The sequence below is a fragment of the Eumetopias jubatus genome, unplaced genomic scaffold, assembly GCF_037043125.1.
Source record: "Eumetopias jubatus isolate StellerSeaLion01/CBP00866 unplaced genomic scaffold, mEumJub1_p1.0 scaffold_10, whole genome shotgun sequence".
NCBI classification, from domain to species: Eukaryota; Metazoa; Chordata; class Mammalia; order Carnivora; family Otariidae; genus Eumetopias; species Eumetopias jubatus.
The window spans coordinates 78,066,667-78,088,342 of record NW_028274816.1 but is presented as its reverse complement, the minus strand read 5'-3'; the positions used below and the strand labels follow the sequence as shown (position 1 = coordinate 78,088,342).

Sequence of the window (21,676 nt, the reverse complement as noted above, 5' to 3'; positions counted from 1 at the left end):
TCAGTGGGTGGGGCTGTGGCTTCTGGGCCTGGCCCCGCCTCTGCCCCTCCCAGCACTGCCAGCAAGTGTGCGGTGAGAGCTCCTCCTGGGACACCCCTTACCCTTGGGGAAGGAATTGAGCCCCCCCAGGCTCTTCCCCAGGAGAGGACCCCCTCCTCCTTCCTCATCAACCCCTCCTGGGGCAGGGAGCACCTCCATCCGCAGCCCCGCCCCCGTCTGGCCCCGGAGACAGACAAGCTGAGATGACCATCAAGCTGGATTTCGAGGAGTGTCTCAAGGACTCACCCCGCTTCCGGTAAGTGTGCACGGGTCTGGGGGGCACAGGGTATGAGGTCCGACCCCCCCCCGCCCCAACACACACACACACACACACACACACACACAATGTGCAACCTTCCCCAGGCCAGATGTCCTCCCGGGGAGTAAGTTCACAAAGGGGCAAGATCAAGCTTGTGGGCCAGAACCTCTGCTATGCAACCCCAGGCTCTGATGCTCTCCACCCCCTTTCCCGGCAGAGGGGGCCGCTCCAGCCCCTCTCACCCACCCTGAGCTAACACTCCCTTCTCCCGCTCCTGGGGACCCCTGCCCCTCCCCCAGCACCTGCTGGGGCGGTTAGCAACTTCCTGCCCTCACCACATCCACCCTCCCTTTACCCTTCCTGCGCTGGGGCCTGGGCCCTGCTAGCTCCCACTGCGCAGAGGGAGCGAGCAGGAGAAGGCGGGTGGTCAGGTCCTCTTCACCCATCAGCTTTTGCTGTCTGTCCCCTTACCCACTAACCCCAACCCCAACTCTCCTGGGGCGGGTGGACTGGATGGACCCAAGCTCTGTTCCCGTCACCCCATCCCTCTCTTCCCAGAGCCTCCATCGAGCTGGTGGAAGCCGAGGTGTCGGAGCTGGAGACCCGGCTGGAAAAGGTGACATGGAGAGGTGACCCAGGATGGCATTAAGATGAGAGGGGCAGGGCCAGGGAGAACATTGGAGACCTCGAATGAGTTCCACGCGTTGTGGAATGCCAACCATGTGGGGTGAATACTTTGGGGGCTACAGAGAAGGAAGTGGGGGCTCTGTACCCTCCAGGAGCACAGGGTCTTGGAAGACCAGACTCCCTGTGGGCTTCCTGGGTCAGCTATGAGCCCAGCTTATGCTGGGCCCTGGGCCTCCAGGGACAGCAAGACGGTTCTGCCCCCAGGGAGCCCACAGACGGCCTTGGGGAGATAAACCAGTGAGACACTTAAACCTGAGACAGGAAGGCCCTCCCTCGCCCTCTTCATAAAATGTGCACACTCCCTGCCCCCCCTCGGCTTGATTTTTCTCTATAGCGTTCACCCCACGCTCACGTGGGATGTCTTTATTTGCCGCATTCGCATTCTGCTGCCTCGCATTCTGCTGCCGTCTAAGGAGTTACTGCAAACATAGTGACTGAACCCAGCACACGCCTGTTAGCACAGTATGTGAGGCTCGGGAGGCAGGTGCTGCCCCGCTGGTCCTCTGCTCACGGGCTCACGGGTTGCAGTCCCACCTGAGGCTCAGGGCTCCCCTCCAAGCTCGTGGGGGCGTTGGCAGACTCTCCAGCTCCTTGCTGTGGCAGCACTGAGACCTCCATCTGCTCACGGCTGCCCACGGTCCCCTGCCGACTGGCCCTGAGCAGCTTACTTCATGGCGGCTTGCTTCTTCAAGGCCCGCAGGAGGGTCTTTCTAGCAAGTGCTGCCAACGTGCCATCTAATTACATCAAAACGTGGCTACAGGAGCCGTATGGCTGTCCCCTCTGCCCCATGGCATGTCCCCCTGATCGTGGGGAGCACCGTCTTGTGGCCTTGGCCATATTCTGTTGGGTAGGATCAAGTCACGTGTCTTACACTGGGGAGAAGTGTGATGCAAGGGAGGGGACCGTCCAGGGTCACCTGAGAGTGTGTCTGTCACACTTGCCAATTTTTATTCTTGTTTGGTTTTCCCCCGCTAGAACCTAAGTGCCATGAAGGACTTTTATGTTCTGTTTTTGCTCAGTCCCCAGTGCCTACGCCAAGTCTGAAAGTTAGCAGACGACCAATTAATAGATAAATATTTTTATATGAACTTTTTTATTCTTTAAATTTCTTTTTTTATGTATTGAGATTTTTTTTAAGAATTTTATTTATTTACTCATGAGAGACAGAGAGAGAGAGAGAGGCAGAGGGAGAAGCAGGCTCCCAAGGAGCAGGGACCCCGATGCGGGACTCGATCCCGGGACTCCAGGATCATGACCTGAGCCGAAGGCAGACGCCTAACCATCTGAGCCACCCAGGCGCCCTCTTTTTATTTTTTTTTTTTTAAGACTTTATTTAGGGCGCCTGGGTGGCTCAGTTGGTTAAGCGACTGCCTTCAGCTCAGGTCATGATCCTGGAGTCCCGGGATCAAATCCCGCATCGGGCTCCCTGCTGCTTGGCGGGGAGTCTGCTTCTCCCTCTGACTCTCCCCCCTCTCATGTGCTCTCTCTCTCTCTCTCATTCTCACTCTCTCAAATAAATAAATAAAATCTTTAAAAATAAATAAACTAAAATGCCTATAAAAAATTAAAGACTTTGGGGCGCCTGGGTGGCTCAGTCGTTAACCGTCTGCCTTCGGCTCAGGTCATGATCCCAGAGTCCTGGGATCGAGCCCCGCATCGGGCTCCCTGCTCGGCGGGAAGCCTGCTTCTCCCTCTCCCACTCCCCTCCTTGTGTTCCCTCTCTCGCTGTGTCTCTCTGTCAAATAAATAAATAAAATATATTAAAAAAATTAAAGACTTTATTTATTTGGCAGAGAGACACAGTGAGAGAGAGAACACAAGGAGGGGAGTGGGAGAGGGAGAAGCAGGCCTCCCGTGGAGCAGAGAGCCCCATGTGGAGCTTGATCCCAGGACTCTGGGACCATGACCTGAGCCCAAGGCAGACGCTTAATGACTAAGCCACCCAGGCGCCCCAAATTTCTTTTTAAAGATTTATTTATTTTAGAAAGAGAGCACATGCAAGCAGGGGAAAGGGAGAGAGAATCTCAAGCAGACTCCCCGCTGAGCATGGTCCCTCTCCTCTCCACGCCCCCCAACATGGGACTCGATCCCTCAACCCTGAGATCATGACCTAAGCCGAAATCAAGAATTGGACATTTAAGTGACTGAGCCACCCAGGCACCCCTAAGCCTTTTTATTTTGAGTTAATTACAGACTTGTGAGAAGTTGCAGAGATGGTGCAGGGAGGTCCCATGTACCCATCATCCAGCTTCCCCCAACGGTGGCCTCTTGTATAACACTAGTACATTACCAAAACCAGGAAATTGACATTGGCACAATACAACGAACTGTGTGCAGAACTTACTTGGATCTTATTTGTTTTGCATATACATTTGACCTTTGAACAACGTGAGGGTTAGCGGCACTGATCCTCCATACTGTTGAAAATTTACATGTAATTCCTGACTCCCCCAAAACTTTACTGATAGCCCACCATTGACCAATAACGTAAACAGTTGGTGAACACATATTTCGTGTGGTATATGTATTATATACTGTTCATACAAGAAAGGGAGCTAGAAGAAAGTTATTAAGAAAATCGTAGGGAAGAGGGACACCGGGCTGGGTCAGTCGGTAGAACATGCAACTCTTGCCTCAGGGTCGTGAATTCAAGCCACATGTGTGGGGCGCCTGGGTGGCTCAGTCAGTGAAGCACCTGCCCTCAGCTCAGGCCACGATGTCAGGGTCCTGGGATCAAGCCCCATGGTGGGCTCCCTGCTCAGAGGGGAGTCTGCTTCTCCTTCTGCTCCTCCTCCCCACCCCCACTCATGTTCTCACTCTCTTTCTCTTTCTGGAGTTACCCCTCCACCACGGGGGTCTTTCTCTCAAATAAATAAATAAAATCTTAAAAAAAAAAAAAGCCACATGTTGGATGTAGAGCTTACTTAAAAAAATAATAAACAAAATTTTGAAAACAATCGTAAGGAAGAAAAAATACATTTATCAAAAAAATGTCCACTAAGAAGTGGACCAGTGCAGTTCAAACCCATGTTCAAGGTCAACTGTACTCTTTTTTTCAAAAAATCTTTGTATATAGTTCGGTGGCACTTAATCACATGCACAGGTTCTTGTAACCAGCATCACGTTCAAAACACACAAATCCTGGGGTGCCTGGGTGGCTCAAACAACTAAGTGTCCAACTCTTTTTTTTTTTTTTTTTGACAGAGAGAGACACAGCGAGAGAGGGAACACAAGCAGGGGGAGTGGGAGAGGGAGAAGCAGGCTTCCCGCGGAGCAGGGAGCCCGATGCGGGGCTCAATCCCAGGACCCTGGGATCAGGACCTGAGCCGAAGGCAGACGCTTAACGACTGAGCCACCCAGGCACCCCTAAGTGTCCAACTCTTGATTTTGGCTCAGGTCATGATCTCAGGCTTGTGAGATCAAGCCCCGCGTCTACCTCTGCGCCGAGTGTGGAGTCTGCTTAGGATTCTCTCGCTCCCTCTCCCTCTGCCCTTCCACCACTCATGCCCACACTCTCTCTATCAAAAAAAAAAAAAAAAGGAAGGAAAGAAAAAGAAAGAAAGCACAAAACTCCTCTATCACCCCAAGTAACTCTTCTGTGCGACGCTTTATCCTGATACCCTCCCCCGACTTCTCTAACCCATGGCAAGCACTCATCTGTTCTTCTCCAGACTTTTGCCATTTCTAGAATGTTACATAAGTGAAACCGTACAGTATGTGAGCTCTCAAAATTGGCTCTTTCTTTTTCTTCTCTCAGAATATGCCCTTGACGTCTGTTCGGGTTGTTACGTATCAATACGAGCAGTTCCTACGTAGATAGTCTGTTCCTTTGCGTTGCTGAGCGCTATTCCATTGCATGGATGGACCAGTTTATCCCTAGTTCTGTCTTAAGAAAGCTCACATATGGGGAAAGGGTGGTGGGTGGGGAAAAAACCAGACACTCAGGGCCCTAGCTGCACCCAGTGAAGTTGCGAGCGTCTGGGTCCTTGTGCCTGATCACAGACAGCTTGTGGTGACATCTGATGAGGCTGGATCGTGGCCGGTTTCCTGACCATTACTGACCCTGTCGACCATCTCCAAGTCCAGCTCTAGTGTCCTGCGGCCTTCACCAGCCCTCGAAAGTGTCTTTCAGTTCAACAGAAGTTCACTGACGATGCACGGCCCCAGCTTTCTGGGCCCTTGCTGCCCCGGGATTTCCCCACACAACTTCCCGGTGTTGACTCAGGCTAGAGCCAAGTGGTGTCACCTCAGGGGCAGCGGTTCCCAAACTAGGGCCCGAGGTCAGGAGACCTCACTTCAGTTCCTGGCTCTTCCAGAAGGACCCTCCTCGGGCCGGATGGAATGGGCCCCCGGAGCACCCTAACGTGCCATCTCTGCCCTGGCCCTGTGGCCAGATGGCTAAGTAATCTTCGTGAGGGGGATGCTCAGTGAGCATGGAATGGGATGACTCCAGACAGGGAAGCACTGTCGAACCTGCCACCAGCCGGGTGGCGCATTCGTGCCGAGAGCCAGACTGCCCGAGGATGGGGTGTCCGGGGAGCGCTGGATCCAGGCAGTTGGGGCAGGGAGACAGACAAAGACGTTTGGGAGGGGAAGCTGACATGGGCTTTGGTGAGAGGCCGGGAGGGATTTTCTGCCGGGCACAGAGCAGTGGGAGCAGAGACGCAGAGATGAGAAAGCACGTGTGGAAGGGAGAGTGGGGGGGACCAGTGTGGGGGTGCCAGCACGTACATGGTACGCAGCATAACTCCCCATTGTCCCGTTGCTTCTTAGCTCCTGAAGCTGGGGAACGGCCTCCTGGAAAGCGGGCGCCATTACGTTGCTGCTAGCCGCACCTTTGTTGCTGGCATTTGTGACCTGGCCCACCTGGGTCCACCAGAGCCCATGATGGTGGTATGTAGAGTGGGCTGGGGTCTGGAATGCAGGGATCCTCTGGAAGGGGAGGGTCGGCCTGGGGTCTCCAGGTGGGAGCAGGCCTGGGGCTGTGGCCTGAGACAGACCTGGCAGGCCGGGGGCAGGGGCGGCGGGCCCGGCTGGCCCACGCCTGGTACTCTCTCTGCCTCTCCGTGCCCAGGAGTGTCTGGACAAATTCACCGAGAGCCTCAACCACAAGCTGGACAGCCACGCGGTAAGGGGGAGCAGGAGGGACTGGTGGTGGGGAGCAGGGCTGTCTGTGGCCTGACCTTCACCTGCCCATTTCTGCTCCCCCTGCCCCCCCCCCCAGGAGCTTCTAGATGCCACCCAGCACATGCTGCAACAGCAAATCCAAACCCTGGTCAAGGAGTGAGTCGGGAGGGGAACCAGTCCTCTGTCCCTGTTCCCGTCCCCATAGGGGCCCCCGGAACGGAGCACCTGTGAGGTGTTGGGGGTTTCTGGTGGCCCGACTGCTGCCGCCCATCCCCGCACGCCCTCAGAGTCCCAACTGGAAGGCCATGCGTGGACCTCCGCCTGGGACTTCTCTGCAGGGGGCAGGTGGGGGTATCTGGTTCTGAGTTACCCCTCCACCACAGGGGTCTCCGGGGTTTCCGAGAAGCTCGCCGGGATTTCTGGAGGGGGGCTGAGAGCCTGGAGGCTGCTCTCATCCACAACGCAGAGGTCCCCAGGCGCCGGGCACAGGAGGCCGAAGAGGCTGGAGCTGCCTTGAAGACTGCGCGGGCGGGGTACCAGGGGCGAGCCCTGGATTATGCACTGCAGGTGCCCGCCCTGACCTGTACCCCTCCCTGCCCAATCCCAGGGCCTCTGGCCCCTCGAGCCTGGAGAGGCCCCTGTGTGCAGTGGGAGGGGGCGCTGTGTTTTCAAGACTGACCTGAGGTCTTTTGGGGGCCCTCAGATCAACGTGATTGAGGACAAGAGAAAGTTTGACATCATGGAGTTTGTGAGTTGCAGTGGTGGTGAGGGCGGGGTGGAGAGGAGCCTGCTGATGGGGGGCAGGAGGGAAGAGGGAGACAGAAGGGTCCCCGTCAGCTCTGCCCCCTGCCCACTTGTTGCCCAGGTGCTGCGTCTGGTGGAGGCCCAGGCTACCCATTTCCAGCAGGGCCACGAGGAGCTGGGCAGGCTAGCCCAGTATCGCAGGGAGCTGGGCGCCCAGGTGGGGCCCCGGTGGTGGTGGTGGGGGGGGCAGGCCAGTGATGGAGGGAGGGGAGGGGGCTCTGGGATGTCTGGCCTGGCCCGGTTGGGGGAGGCCGGGGGACATCTGAAATGCCCCCTCCAACACCCAGTTGCACCAGCTGGTCCTGAATTCGGCGCGAGAGAGGAGAGACATGGAGCAGAGACACGTGCTGCTGAAGCAGAAGGTGAGGGAGGGCCTCAGGATGCCGCGGGGCCTGGCGCCTTGGCCTCTGCCCACTTCAGCTGCCCTTTGACCCTCTTGTGCCCCCAGGAGCTTGGTGGGGAAGAGCCACAGCCAAGCCTGAAGGAGGGGCCTGGTGGGCTGCTCATGGAAGGCCATCTCTTCAAGCGGGCCAGCAATGCATTTAAGACCTGGAGCAGGTGAGGGGGGACACCAATCCCCCAAACCCGTTCAGGTCAACGTGTTTTGAGCGGTGACAGTGCGCTAAGCAGTGAGAAAAACAGACAAAATCTGCTGCCTCCAGAGAACTTACATCCTATCAGCAAAGACGCCCAGTAAATTCTGTTATGTTGGAAGGGGCGAGTGATGCAGGAGAAACAGGAGAAAGCAGGGGAGCAGAGAGCTGGGGAGGAGCTGCAGTTCTAGATAGGGTGATCGGGGCAGGCTTCAGGAGAAGGTGATGCCTTCTGAGTGAAGACTTGAAGGACATCTGGGGGGAGAATGTTCTAGGCAGGAGGAAGAGCCAGCGCCAAAGCCCGGAGGGTCAGAGGGACAGAGAGGGGCACATGGGTGTGGACGGAGGGAGGTAGGGGACATAGGGGCAGATGAAGTTGGAGCCAACGGGGCTGTGCACCACACACAAGAGGGACTTGTCGGCTTCCAGGCTTCCGTAGGGACTTAGGAGCCGTTGCAGGGGTGGAGCAGGGGGGTCATCTGCTCTGACTGTGTTCCTTCCCATAGGGGATATTTGCACAAATTGGAAAACTGAGCCCCTTCCGTAAGGTACTTCCACCTGTCAAAAAAAAATCGTGGCAAGCGACTCGGGGCATCTGGCTGGCCCCATCGGTGGAACCTGGGACTCTTGATCTCCGGGTTGTGGGTTTGAGCCCCACGTGGGTGTAGCGATTACTTTAGGAAAAAAACAAAACAAAATAAAAAAAAAAAATTATAGCAGGAGATTAAATTTTATTGGAAAAAGCATTTTACTGCCATCTGCTGGAAAGTTGTCTTCACAAATGATCAAATCTGGGTTGCCCGAGGTGTGAGTGTCTCGCCTTCCGTGTCCTGGCCCCACCACAGCCCCGTGCCCTCCGGACGGGGTGGGAGGGTCAGCCCGGCTCTCTCAGCGCCATCCTTATGGGGCAGAGGGCACAGCCTCTCCGCTGTCCCTGTCCCAAGCCTGTCCCGATGCCACCCATGTCCACACCTCTGTTTCTGCCTCCTCCAGACGCTGGTTCACCATTCAGAGCAACCAACTGGTTTATCAGAAGAAGTACAAGGTAGGCAGGCCGGGTCCCAGATGCCGGGGCCCAGGGACACGGAGCCCTTGCTGCAACCGGGTGGATGGCTGCCCCTCGCCACCTTCCCTTTCCAGGACCCCGTGACCGTGGTGGTGGATGACCTTCGCCTCTGCACAGTGAAGCTCTGCCCGGACTCAGAGAGGCGGTTTTGCTTTGAGGTCGTGTCCCCCAGCAAGTGAGTGCAGACATCCGACGACGTGTCTGAATCTTTACCAACGGGAAGGCAGGGCCGATCACGAAGGCATCTTGGAGGCCCCCATGTAGCACCAGGCATTATCCCTTCTGTGGCTGGATTGGGGGAGGGGGCAGTATTAGGGGGTGTCCTGGAGGGAGGGGATAGGGCGATGGGAGATATTTAGAAAGATCAGACCAATTGTTGCCAAATCCCTCTTCAACTGGTGTTTCATATGTCAGGACAACTGGTACCAGTTGAATAGCATGTCAGCCAGCCTACCCTGCCACGTGGCTCCCCAGGCCTCAGACCCCCCCCAACCCCAGCCCTGCTCCCTGCTCCCGCCCAGGTCCTGCCTCCTGCAGGCTGACTCCGAGCGCCTCCTCCAGCTGTGGGTCAGCGCCGTACAGAGCAGCATCGCCACGGCCTTCAGCCAGGCTCGCCTCGATGACAGCCCCCGGGGACCCGGCCAGGTGCCTCCTTGAGGAGGGTGCAGGGCCAGGCGGCCCAGGGAGGGGAGGTACCCCTTCCCCGGGCCTCATGGCCACTCTCTGTCTTCCTCTGTCGCCCCCAGGGCTCAGGATACCCGGCCACAAGCTCCTCGGCTACCCTGGGCTGTGGCGGCATGGCCCGGGGCAAGGAGCCCGGTGGAGCTGGGCATGTGGTAGCCCAGGTGCAGGGCGTGCACGGCAATGCACAGTGCTGTGACTGCCGGGAGCCAGCCCCGGAGTGGGCCAGCATCAACCTGGGCGTCACCCTCTGCATCCAATGCTCCGGCATCCACAGGTCACTCCCCGCCACCCGCCACCCGCACAGGGGCCCCGCTCCTTCCTGCTGGGGGTGGGAAGGGGGCGGCTAGAGCCCATCGCACAGGCTCCTCCCTCCCACCCTGCCCTGGCTGGCACTGGGCACCATGTCCTGGTCTGGCCGGAGGAGTCTGCGCTTGACTGGAGGTGTGGGGTCTGGGCTCTTGAGGGCAGGGGAGCCCACGAAGAGCAGAGAGAGGAGGGAGGCCCTCCACCCCGAGGGGAACGGCAGGGCCAGAGAAGGGAGGTGGCTGGAGAGGAAGGGGAGGAGGGAACAGGGAGCAGAGCCAGGCCTCGCGGCCTGTGGCTGCCACGCTCACCCGCCTGCTGCCCCACGGAGGGCCTGACTCCCACTCTGGCCCGCCAGGAGCCTCGGGGTTCACTTTTCCAAAGTCCGGTCTCTGACCCTTGACTCGTGGGAGCCGGAACTGGTGAAGGTGACTTGGGGTGCTGCGATGAGAAGCAGGGGAAGGGGGGTGAGTCCAGAGCTGCAGGGCCCCGAGGGCTCAGACCCTCACCTCCCTCCCACCTGTCTGTCCCTGCCTGGGCCGCCTGAAGCTTATGTGCGAGCTGGGGAATGTCGTCATCAACCAGATCTATGAGGCCCGCGTGGAGGCCATGGCCGTGAAGAAGCCAGGGCCCAGCTGCTCCCGGTGAGGTTGGGGTAGAGGTGCGAGGGCTGCCTACTTGTGGGGAAGGAAGAGGGTCTGGGACCGGAGGAGGGAAGACGGCCCCCCACTTCCCCGCCATACTCCGCCAGGCAGGAGAAGGAGGCCTGGATTCATGCCAAGTACGTGGAGAAGAAGTTCCTGACCAAGCTTCCTGAGGTTCGAGGGCGAAGAGGTGGCCGGGGGCCCCCCAGGGGTCAGCCTCCTCTGCCCCCCAAGCCTCCCGTCAGGCCCCGGCCAGGGAGCCTCAGAGCCAGGCCAGGTATAGCATTGCTCGGACATTCACGGAGCCCGGCTGTGTGCCCAGCACTCTGCCAGGCCCGGTGAGGAGGCACAGAGCACGAGGCCCCAGCCTTCCCCTTGCCAGTGTCAGGGGGCGGGAGGCGGACCACACCAGCACTGGTATTTCTTACAAGGCAAGAGTTTCAGGGGTTCAATGAAGAATGGGAGGGAGCGTAGCAGGGCTGGGGATAGGCAGGGAGGGTCTCAACAGCCTGAGAAAAGTCAGGAGTGAGAAGGAGCTCGCCACCCCAGAGGCCTGTGGAGGGCATGAGCTCGGCTGGAGCCCAGGGAACCAGGTGGCTGCGGCTGAGTGTCCGCTCACTTGTGACGTTGTGGGCAGTCCAGGCAGTTGAACAGGAAGAGGTGAATGATGTTATCCATGCCCCATGCCCTAGGGGCCCTGCACACACACCCGCACCTCCGCCTCCCACTGCAGCCCCCGGAGTCCCGAAGGCCTCCGCGCAACTGAGGAATGGCCTAGCCTATTAGAGCATCTGGGGACTGGGCTGAGGATTTCGTACCAGACTCACAGCCGATTCCCTCCACCAGAGCCCCCCTCCGATGACCTGGGCAGCCTCCACCCCGGGGCCCTGCTGTTTCGAGCTGCCGGGCACCCTCCATCCCTCCCCACCATGGCCGATGCCCTCGCCCACGGAGCCGATGTCAACTGGGTCAACGGCGGTCAGGAGAACGCCACTCCGCTGATCCAGGCCACAGCTGCTGTGAGTCTTGCTGACCCCCCCACCCCACCCTTGGGCTCCTTCCCTCTGATTCCTACTCTGACTTGGGGCCCAGCTGTTACCCCTCCTCCCACCCTGTTAGGAATGAGACCCGAGAGAGACTGGTTGCTAAGGGTGTGTGTGATTGGGAAGCAGGCGGCCTGGGTTTGAATCCAAGCTCTCACCACTCACGGTTGTGAACCTCTCTGCGTGCGTCAGTTTGCTCATCTGTAAAATAGGGATAACATACCCCATGAGGTTGTACTGTGGACCTAACGTGAGAATACAGCTAAAGTAGGCTGGAGCAGAGCCTGACGCGGCCATACCCCAGCCCCTGGCCTGACCCCATCCTAAAACATCTTTGGTCTCCTTCTAAAGATGCCACTTTCTCTCCCGTTCTCAACCCCTCCGTGCAGAATTCTCTTCTGGCCTGTGAGTTTCTCCTCCAGAACGGGGCGAACGTGAACCAAGCGGACAACCACGGCCGGGGGCCGCTCCACCATGCAACCATTCTGGGCCACACGGGGTAGGGTAGGGGCGGGCAGGGAGGATCGCTGCGGGAAAGAAGGGCGCGGATGGAGTGAGTGGCCGGCTGAACCTGGCTATCCTTTTCAGGCTGGCCTGCCTGTTCCTGAAACGGGGGGCCGATCTGGGAGCTCGGGACTCTGAAGGCAAAGACCCTCTGACGATCGCCATGGAAACGGCCAACGCTGACATCGTCACCCTGTGAGGATGCCTGGGGGTTGGGGCTAGCGCTTGTCCTACCCACCTGGGGCGGAGCCAAACGCCGGGACCCGCGTGTGGGCGGAGCTTGGAGAGCCCCGGGCCTGCTCTGGGACCTGGCCCGAGAGAGGCTGTTCCGAGTGCAGACTGGGGCGTGGAGTAGGAAGGGGGGCGGGTAGCGTCCACGGATGGTGAGTTCGTCCCGAGTGAGGGGCGTCGTGGCTCGTGAGCGTCTTTAAGCACTGGATCCCAGGGGAGCAGGTGAATTTAACCACCCCAGCTCAGAGGATGGGAGGTTGGGGTGGGGGCAGTCAAGACAAAGTCATTCGGGCCTTAATTCCTTCCCCTTCAGGCTACGCTTGGCAAAGATGAGAGAGGTCGAAGCGGCCCAGGGCCAGGCAGGTAAAGTTCCCCCCGCCCCGCCCCACACTGTACTTCTGGGTTTCTGGCCCCTGCAGACTCGCCCGGTGGCGCCCGGCTTCATTGATTAATTCCATTACTTATTCCACAAATATGCACTGGGCGCACGTGAGGGCGCACGTCCTCGGAACCCCGCGAGGAACGGGCGAGCCAGCGCGCTCCGACCCGGCCCGCAGGGCGCCAGCCCAGCCCTGCCTCCCTCCCCGCTCAGGAGACGAGACGTATCTGGACATCTTCCGCGACTTCTCGCTCATGGCGTCGGACGACCCGGAGAAGCTGAGCCGGCGCAGTCACGACCTCCACACGCTCTGATCCCAGGCCTCCGCGGTCCCGCGCCCCCGGCCCCCTCTCCCCCACCCCCGCCGGCCCCTGGGCCATTAAAGCCTCTGTGCTGTGCGCTTCCCATCGTGGTTCCTCTGCAGGGCGCCACTCTCGGGCCGGGCCGGGCCGGGCCGGGCGGCGGGAGCGGTGAGGGTTTCCGAGCTCGAGTCACGCGAGGGGCAGCTCCCGGACAGCTAGGTGAACGCGTCGGCCGGGGCCCTAGCGCCGGGCGGCCCTGGGGCGGGGCTCTCGGGCTCGGGCGACGTGGCCAGACGCGTCCGGCCGGGTAGAGGCCGCCCGCGTGGGCTGGGGGGCCGGCCTCCCGCAGGGGGCAGCTGGCGCCGGGACGGAGAGGCTGGCTCCGGCCACCTCGGCCCGGAGGCATCCCCGGAATGCGGCGGCTCAGCACCCGCCCCCTCGGGAATTCCCGACGGGAGCGACCGGGAGGGCACCGCCCCCAAGCCCGGGACGGCCGGGCCTCGGGCCACGCGCCGAGCTGCGGACGTGAGGTCGGGCACACCTGGGGGCCTGCGGGGCAGTCGCGGCCACATCCGCAGCGACGCGCCTGAGTCACCCTCCGGACCCTACCCCCGCCCGCGTCCGCCTGTCCGGCCCGTCCGCCCCGTCTCTCCGGTTCCAGACTCTCGGCTCCCACCTCCACCCGGGCCGCGCGAGCCTCGCGGGGGCGGGGGGCGGGGCGCCAGGGGGCGGGGCTGTCCCTTAAAGGGCCCCCCGGCCGCTGCCCTTAGGCCACTTCCTGGGGGCGGAGAGGAACTGCAGCGGCTGCGGCGACACCCGGAGAGGCGGCGGCGCCCGGGTCCCGAGACTCCCGGCTGCTTCCATCAGAGTCCTCCGGCGCTCCCGGCTGGCGCTGAGCGCGCATCCCCGCTCCCCGGCGGACAGGGCGGTACCTGCGCCGCCCGCTCGCGTCAGCCCCGCCTCCGTCTCCTGAGACCCGCGCGGGAGCCAGGCCAGGCCTGCGACTGGCCCCTGGGGCCCTGCGTGGACTCGGCCGCGGCGACAGCGATCTACCCGAGAACTCGGAAGCGGGGTCCTTCCAAGGGTCGGCCTGTGCTCGCCGCCGTCATCTGCTGGTTGGATTCCGGAAACCCGCTGTCTGAGGACCTCAGAGAGGAGTCGCTGACCCTCCGCCCAGAATCGAATGCGTCTGGACCGAAATCTCCCTTCCCTCCCTGCCTGGCTTCTGTGCATTTCAACCGTTCTCTCAAGCTTTTGGCCGTGTCTGTGCCCGGAAACCGTCCCCCACTACCCAGGTAGCTGGGGTGAGCCCCAGATCTTACCGCCTTGTGCTCCAACCTGTGCATCCAACAGAGACACAGTCTGAACTTTATGACCCAATTCTGCCCACGCCCAGGGAGTTCTGCCTTTTCTTCTCTTTCGGTGTCTCCTGTAGTCCCCAAAATTTCGCCTCCTCCTGTGCCCTCTTCGCCCCCCTCTTTTGGGGGCCCTGTGACCCTGAATGTGGGGGGCACACTATATTCCACCACTTTGGAGACCCTGACTCGCTTCCCAGATTCCATGCTGGGGGCCATGTTTAGGGCCGGCACCCCCATATCCCCCAACCTCAACCCCCAGGGAGGCGGCCACTACTTCATTGACAGAGATGGCAAGGCCTTCCGGCACATCCTCAATTTCCTGCGGCTGGGCCGCCTGGACCTGCCCCGCGGGTATGGGGAGACAGCACTTCTCAGAGCAGAGGCCGACTTTTACCAGATCCAGCCCCTCCTGGATGCCCTGCGGGAACTGGAGGCCTCTCGGGGGGCCCCTGTACCCACAGCTGCCCTGCTCCACGCAGATGTAGATGCCAGCCCCCGCCTGGTGCATTTCTCTGCTCGCCGGGGCCCACACCACTATGAGCTGAGCTCTGTGCAAGTGGATACCTTCCGAGCCAACATCTTCTGCACCGACCCCGAGTGCCTGGGTGCCATGCGGGCCCGATTTGGGGTGGCCAGTGAGGACAGGGCAGAGGGAGGCCCACACTTTCGTCTGGAGTGGGCTCCCTGTCCCGCAGGACTCCCGGAGGTGGAGTACAGGAGACTGGGGCTGCAGCCTCTGTGGACTGGGGGGCCTGGAGAGCTACGGGAGGTGGTGGGCACGCCAGGCTTCCTGGAGGAGGTGCTGCGGGTGGCTCTGGAGCACGGCTTCCGTCTAGACTCCGTCTTCCCTGACCCCGAAGACCTGCTCAATTCGCGATCTCTGCGCTTCGTGCGTCACTGAGCCCGCGGCCCTCTCGTCTGGCTGGGGTGGGGGGAGAGGATGGACAGCAAAGGGAATGAAGGCCCCCCTGAAGCCTCTTCTTAGCTCTGCCTCTGGAGCTGTGAGAGTCAGGGGTCCCCCTGCTCCTGACTGGAGCCCAGGTGTGGGCAGCAATTCCCAAGTCTGAGCCTGCTGAGGGCTCACAAGCCACGTGAAGGGTCTGGACTGGTGCTAATCCTGGGAGGGCTGGGGAAGGTTCCCAGGCTTGTTCCAGCCTGAGGCTGGCGGCCTCTAGCGTCTCCTTGTTGGAGCTCAGTATTCAATGTTCTAGAAAAGTAGGGACACCTCTCTGCCCAGACTAGGCCTAGCAGGACCCTGGAGGGACACAAGTGTGAGAGAAGGACTTTGGATTGCTGTAATGTGGTCTCCTGGACCGTGGCTTCTCCTGCCGCTGGATGGGCCTGGCCTGGCCTGACCAAAGAGAGGCCAGAATATTCTGGAATATGGGAAAGGGGATTTCTTTGCTGTGTCTCAGGTCACCTAGTGAGGGAGACAGAAAGGCTACACCCTACCCTAGGTTGGCATAAGGGAGCTAGGAGAATCCTCATTTACTATGGGGTTGGAGCCCCATACTCTAGAGAGCCAAGTGTTTTCAAGGGCCCCATATTGATGGAGTTGGCCACAGGGAAGAGGGTAGCATCTTCTCAGGTCTTGGCCTTACTTCGTTCACATTGACAGTGTGTGTCAGCCAACGTGTCTGACCGACGCTGGGTCTCTGCCGTCTGCACGGCCAGAGACAGTACGTGTGTGCCGGTCTTTCTGTGGTCCCTGCGTGTCCAGGCCTGTTTGGGGTTGCCCAGCAACTCTTTTGGCACCGGGTATGTTTGTGGTACGGGCGTGAGTAGACTGAGGATTAGTAGTTTCATCAGAAGGGGTGTGTGTGTACGTACACGCGTGTACGTTCACATCACCATGTAGGCAGGAGGGGCCCGTTGAGGTTTGAGTCACTAGGATCTTCCTGACAAAAGGTAACAGAAGTCGGTGGGCCCGGTCGGGCCTGGGAGGCGGGTAGAGAGCTCCCGGTGGCTAAGGCAACCATGGCCACGTTGCTAGGAGATGGCTGGGAAGGCCCGAGGCTGCCCAGGGCAGAGGGGGGCGAGCAGAAGAGGTGGAGGGAGTGGGGGGAGGATAAGGGAAGGGGGGGGATTTCTGGGTCGCCGAGGAACGGGGTACTCATGCACAACTTCACTGGCGCTCGCTCACTCATCACTGGTCATGACTTACAAGAAGAAAAATAAAATCGCTTTGTGGAACCTCAAACTTGTCAAGGCTGCTGAGGGCCAGGTTGGGGGGTGCTGTCCCCTTTGCAGCAGAAGCCCTGCTTTCTCTGCCCCAGTCTCCTTCCGGCCGTCAGTTCCTTGGGCCCCACCTTTGCCCCAGCTAGGGAGGGCACAGTGGCACCGTTCCAGAATGTTCTAGAATCCCCAATTATTCTGGAACACGCTAGAATCTCCAGGCAAAGAGTCGGAACCAGGATCGTAGCATTCGGAGGCCTTCGCGGCGTCAGTGGGGCTGGCCCCTGTCGGCCACTCGCCAGCAGGCCTCATGTGGACGCTGGCGTTAGGTGGGGTTTTCCTGGCCACTGCCCAGGCCTGTGTCCTCTGCCACCTCTCGGCCCGTGACTTGTCGGCCCGCCTGGCTCAACTCTGCAGCCGAGTGGAGGTTCTGTGGAAGGATTGTGGGACGTCCTGGAGCTTCCCGGCCTTTGCCTTAGGTGAGCTCAGACATCCAGAGACAGGCCGGGCAACAGTGGCCACCACACCCCGAGTGGGGCAGCCTGTGGCTTCCCAGCTGGGCCCCTCAGCCGCCCCCTGAGTCCACAGCCCTCTCTGGACACGCGGGCCTCTCCCTGTGGGGAGAGAATCACAGGTCCCTGCCCGTCTCCACAGATGAGGCATCCATGAACAAAGTCATAGAGAAGACTCACAGAGTCCTGAGGGTCATGGGTGAGGTCAAGGGGCAAGGCACGACCCAGGGGCTTGGAGGGGCAGCGGGGAGGGGGAGGGGGGCAGGGGCAGGGCGGGCAGGTGGAGCGGGGAAGGTGTGATCCGTGATCCGGGAGGTGCTGGGAGAAGGGTGGAGGTGAGCCTGCCCTGGCCAGGCGCCGGGCAATATCGCTGCCCTCTGTCTCCCCAGAGATCAAAGGGTCTCTCTCCTCTCTCCCCTTGTATTGGCGTTGGCTGCAAAACACCAAGCTCCCCGCTTACACCAGGGAAGGTACTGATGCCGGCGGGGAGGGGGTGCCTGGGCTCTCGGCAAAGGGGGCGTGGCTGAGCGGCTCCCCTCCCCCACCCCCTTGCCTTCGGTTTCAGCTCTCTGCGCGCCCGCCTGCCGTGAGTAGAAAAGTAAAGAGTAGTGAGGACAGGGGCACCTGGGGTACCCGAGGAGAGCCTGGCAGTGGTGGCGGAGGCCGGCGGGGCGGGGGGCGGGGGTTGGGGGAGGAGAGTGGTTCCTGGAAGGCGGGAACAGCGGCTTCCCCCGCCCCAGCGCTGGTCCCGCTGTCTCCTGCAGGGGGCAGCACCATCCTGTATAACTGTTCCACCTGCCAGGAATTCAAGGTGCGCTGCTGGCCCCGAAAGCGCTGCCTCCCAGGTTCTACCCCTCGGCTTGGCCTCCCCTTGCTCAGGTCTCTGAGCTCCCAGCCACCCCCGGCCCCCTACCGCAACGACTAGTGAGGTCCTCGGGATCACTCACTGCTTCCTGGGTTCCCTGCAGGAAGTCACGATCTTTGGGAAGCCAAGATTCTGCTCCTCTCTGTCTTGGTAGCTGCCCTGCTGCTGGGTGTTATGAGCCTCGTGGTGGAGTGAGTCTGGGCGGGGGAAGGGGGTGGGCCTCACCACTTCTGACCCCCCAGTACCTTCCAACAGCGTCCCTCCCCCGTCTCCGCACTGTCCTGCCCTTCCCAGGCCTCCCATTCTCTGTCTCCCTGCTCAGGTCCAGGTATATCGAAGCAGAAAGGACAAGTGAAGACCCGGACAGCCTCCCAGCCTCCTCCAGTTCTAAAGACCATGATGAATCCACTTCCCTCGGAGAGGATCAGCCAGCCCCTTAGTTCCAATCCCCAAGGTTCAGCCTTCCAGACCCCGAAGCCCAGACGTCCCCATGGTCCCCGTGTCAGAGAGCTGCCAGGGACCCAGGTTCCAGCAGCTGGGAAGCTCCTCTCCCCCCCCTGCCCCGCCCCCAGCCTTCAACTAATCAGACAGGAGTAGTCACTGGTTCCAGGAAAATATCTACAGAAGGAAAGAATCCCCTCCGCACCCCCTCCCTCCTGTTCTCGGAAAGCGGGGGCGCCTGCCCCACAAGCTCCTCTAGGCCCTCTTGTGACTGATTGGGAATCCGGGAATGAGTGTTTTGGAAAACTCCCTCCCTTTAGAGTTGAGACCACATCAGTCAGCCTGCTGGCAGGCTATCCCTCCATTTAACATTGTGAAGCCTTGGCCTCCCACAGAGGCGTCCCTCCTGCCAAGGCCAAGTAAACCTGTTGTCAAATGGCCTCCACCCCTGCCTGGCCTCTGTCTGCAACTGGGGAGGGCAGAGTGGGGACGGGAGACTCGGGGTGGCACAGTGGTTCTCAGCTGGGGGGACGGGGGGATTTTCCACCCCAGGAGACATTTGGTGACATCTGGAGACGTTTTCGATTGCTTCGATTGGGGGATGTGCTCCTGGCATTTGGTGGGTGGAAGCCGGGGGTGCTGGCCTCCATGGCCTCCCTGGCCTCCACGATGCACAGGGGAGTCGTCCCCAACAATTCTCCTGTGCCAGGACCTCAGCTGTGTGTGGCTGAGAAACCCTGGCGTGTGGTCCCCTGGCTGTCAGGAGGTTTGGGTTGGGTAGGTGGAAGATGAAACATAAAAAGAGTTAACCTGTCACCAGCCACAAGTCTCAGTCCAAGGGCTTGGGCCTGGAAGGGATCCTGGCCTGCACCTAGCCCAGTGGTTTTCAAACCGGGTACCTAGAGGCTCCAGGGCAAAAGTTCTCATCCAGTTGCACATCGTAGTCACCCATCCTGGGGCGCCTGGGTGGCTCAGTCAGCTGAGCGTCTGACGCCGGCTCAGGTCATGATCTCGGGGTCCTGAGATCGAGCCCCGCATCGGGTCCCTGCTCAGCAGGGAGTCTGCTTCTCCCTCTCCCTCTGCCGCTCCCCACCGTTTGTGCTCTCGCTCTCTCTCAAATAAACAAATAAAATCTTAAAAAAAAAAACAAAAACCACCAACTATCCATCCCTGGGCCTTATATCCAGAGATTCTGAATTTGGTGATATCAAATGGGGCCTCAGTTCATCTAACTTACAGCCAGCCGAGGCTAGAACCACTGTTTTGGGGCGCCCATAAAGGTCCTGGGGATGGAGAGAGGAATGCCTACCTCTTCTAGGAAATACCTTCCATTTTATTTTACACAGTCGAGTCCAGTCTGTTCATTTTACACCCCCCCCAAAAAAAGAGAGCGAGAGACCCGGAGATCATATATCAAGTGCCTACAACTTGCCCAAGATCATACAACAACTCATTCATCCATTCCTTGGACAGAGGCCTAGTGAGCGCCCAGAAGGCGTTACTGCCCAAGCTGGGATGAGAAGCCACAGCTGCTGGCCAGCCAGGCCCCACGGCTCCCCTCCGGTCTGCGGCAGCGGCCTCGTACCCTCCCCCTGGACCCTCTTGCCAGGCTCAACGTGTTGGAGTTGTCCTTGTTTCCACACCCAACACCCAGTGGATCAACGGATTCTGCCCCTTCCTGAAGGACTCTAGGCTATCTGTGCCCACCTCCTGCCCTGTGGCCCCCAGCCCACTCTCGACCCCTCTGGCTGTGGACTCCAGTCTCCCAAGGGTGCCACCCGACTGCCTACTCCCCTCTCCTCTGCCCCACCCTCTGCGGTCTTCGCGAAACTCCACGCTGTGGACGATTTCCCGTCCGGCGTCAAATGATGGTTCTTCAGAACTTGGGCTTTGTAGTCGGGCTGCCGGGGTTAACGGCAGTGCCAAGAGTCTATGGACATTCCCTTGCTCTCATGCCGCATGCGTACTTCTCAGCCATACGTGATCTACCTTTGTGATCCTTGCTGGAATCTGCCCGCCCCCACCACGTCCCCCGAGCTTTGTATCTCAGCTCTGCCCACCCCACAGCCACACTTGAATCACTCGTAGTTGCCCAAACCCTTTGTTTGCTCCTGGCTCCTTGCCTTTGCCTAGGCTTCTTCGCATACCCCGATGCCCTTCTCCCGCGGCACAGACGTCACCTCTTCCGAGAAGCCTGCTCTGAGCTCCTGAGGCAGCGTGGGGTGTCCCTTCCCGAGACGTCTCTCATGTGGTACCTGTTACATCAGGTTGGTGGTGTTTCCTTAAAAATCTTCCCTCTAGACCTTGCGTTCCCTTCTAAAGCCACTCCCTAAGGTCTTGTCCTCGCTCCGCCAGAGCCTGGCACAGGGTGACACCAGGAATCATCCCTGACAATCGCGGCCCCATCCCTGGCGCTCTGTGACGCGCTCCCCACGTGAGCTCTTCATGAGGACGCGGCAGAGGGGGCTGGTGGTGTTTGTGTCTCTCTCCTGTGCTGGTAAGGCCGACCCACCGGAGTGTGGTCCTCCTGAGCCCCTCCCCCAACAGGAGAGGCTACTCGGGGAATGGCAGTTTAAAACAATGGCCCCTAAATTCTTTGACATGTCTCCTGTCAAGAACTAGGGTCTGTGCGTGCCTCCCTCTATCACTGGCTGACCAACTGAACATGTTGGGAGGGACACTGGGCCGCTTCCCGGGCCAAGTCCTAAAGAAACTGGCGACTCTGCCCTCGGCTTCCTGGGACATCCACTCTGAAACCCAGTCGCCATGCTGTGAGGAGGCCCAGGTGACATGGAGAGTCCACACTGAGGGGTTCCGTCAAAAGGCAGCGTCTACTGTCCCCATGTGAGCGATAACAGAGCCCCCAGCTGTCAACTCACCTCAGGACGAGCAGAGAAAATCTATCCCCACTTTGTCCTGGTGGCACTCCAGATTCTTGAACTCCAGGAGCATGATAAAGCGGTTGGTCTTTGCCACCAGGTCTTACTACTTGGCAGCAGGCCACGGGAACAGTGGGACCAATAAAGGAGCCTAGGACTTGGCACCGAAGGGCCCTGCGTTCACGACATAACTCGCCATGCCCTTCCCAGCTACGTGTCACTCACCAGCCTCAGACTCAGTCTCCTTCCCTGTAAAACGAATGTTAACGCTGGCTACCCCATATGGCAACGATGTGTCAGACATGATTCCAAGCATTTCGTGCACCGTATTAGTTAACCTACAGCCCTGTACCAAATTATTCCAAAGCTTAATTGTCTGAAACAATAAACATGATCTCAGAGTTTCTGTGGATCGGAAATTCGGGAGCAGCTTAACTGGGTGGTTCTGGCTCATGATTTCCCACGAGAGTGCCGTCCAGATGTCGGTCAAGGTCTCGGAAATCCAAGGTTTGACCAGGGCTGGAGGATCATCTTTCAGGATGGCTCACTCGCATGCCTGGCAGGTTGGTGTTGGCTGTTGGCAAGAGGCCTCCATTCCCTTGGCGTGGGGAGCCTCTCCATAGGCCCACTTGCATGTCCTCATGACCCAGTGGCTGGGTTTCCCCGGAGTGGGGGGTTCAAGAGAGGAAGGCAGAAGCCACGCTGTCTTGGACGAGCTCGCTTGGAGGTCACACACCATCCTTTCTGCAATATCCCTCTGAGGACCCAGATCAGCCCTGT

The 21,676-nt window shown here is 59.7% G+C and overlaps 3 protein-coding genes across 3 annotated transcripts; all 3 read left to right on the top strand.

The window, feature by feature from the left end:
* The first annotated feature begins 55 nt into the window (after positions 1-55).
* ACAP1 (ArfGAP with coiled-coil, ankyrin repeat and PH domains 1) lies at positions 56-12,771 on the top strand. The gene is made up of 22 exons (XM_028124859.2): positions 56-295; positions 857-914; positions 5,760-5,879; positions 6,061-6,114; positions 6,211-6,269; positions 6,497-6,680; positions 6,817-6,861; positions 6,979-7,074; positions 7,205-7,279; positions 7,366-7,475; positions 8,504-8,555; positions 8,651-8,751; positions 9,098-9,221; positions 9,323-9,534; positions 9,922-9,991; positions 10,113-10,207; positions 10,315-10,484; positions 11,054-11,226; positions 11,640-11,749; positions 11,839-11,949; positions 12,299-12,348; positions 12,578-12,771. The coding sequence occupies exons 1-22, from the start codon at positions 243-245 to the stop codon at positions 12,676-12,678; spliced, it is 2,223 nt and encodes a 740-aa protein (XP_027980660.1). The 5' UTR covers positions 56-242; the 3' UTR covers positions 12,679-12,771.
* Positions 12,772-13,416: 645 nt separating this feature from the next.
* On the top strand, positions 13,417-15,826 carry KCTD11 (potassium channel tetramerization domain containing 11). Its single transcript, XM_028124866.2, has one exon. The coding sequence runs from the start codon at positions 14,038-14,040 to the stop codon at positions 14,923-14,925; it is 888 nt and encodes a 295-aa protein (XP_027980667.2). The 5' UTR covers positions 13,417-14,037; the 3' UTR covers positions 14,926-15,826.
* A 683-nt stretch (positions 15,827-16,509) lies between these two features.
* TMEM95 (transmembrane protein 95) lies at positions 16,510-17,771 on the top strand. Its single transcript, XM_028124850.1, has 6 exons — positions 16,510-16,678; positions 16,854-16,910; positions 17,101-17,181; positions 17,277-17,297; positions 17,476-17,556; positions 17,680-17,771. Exons 1-6 carry the CDS (start codon positions 16,510-16,512, stop codon positions 17,769-17,771), a joined length of 501 nt encoding a protein of 166 aa, XP_027980651.1.
* The last annotated feature ends 3,905 nt before the right edge of the window (positions 17,772-21,676 follow it).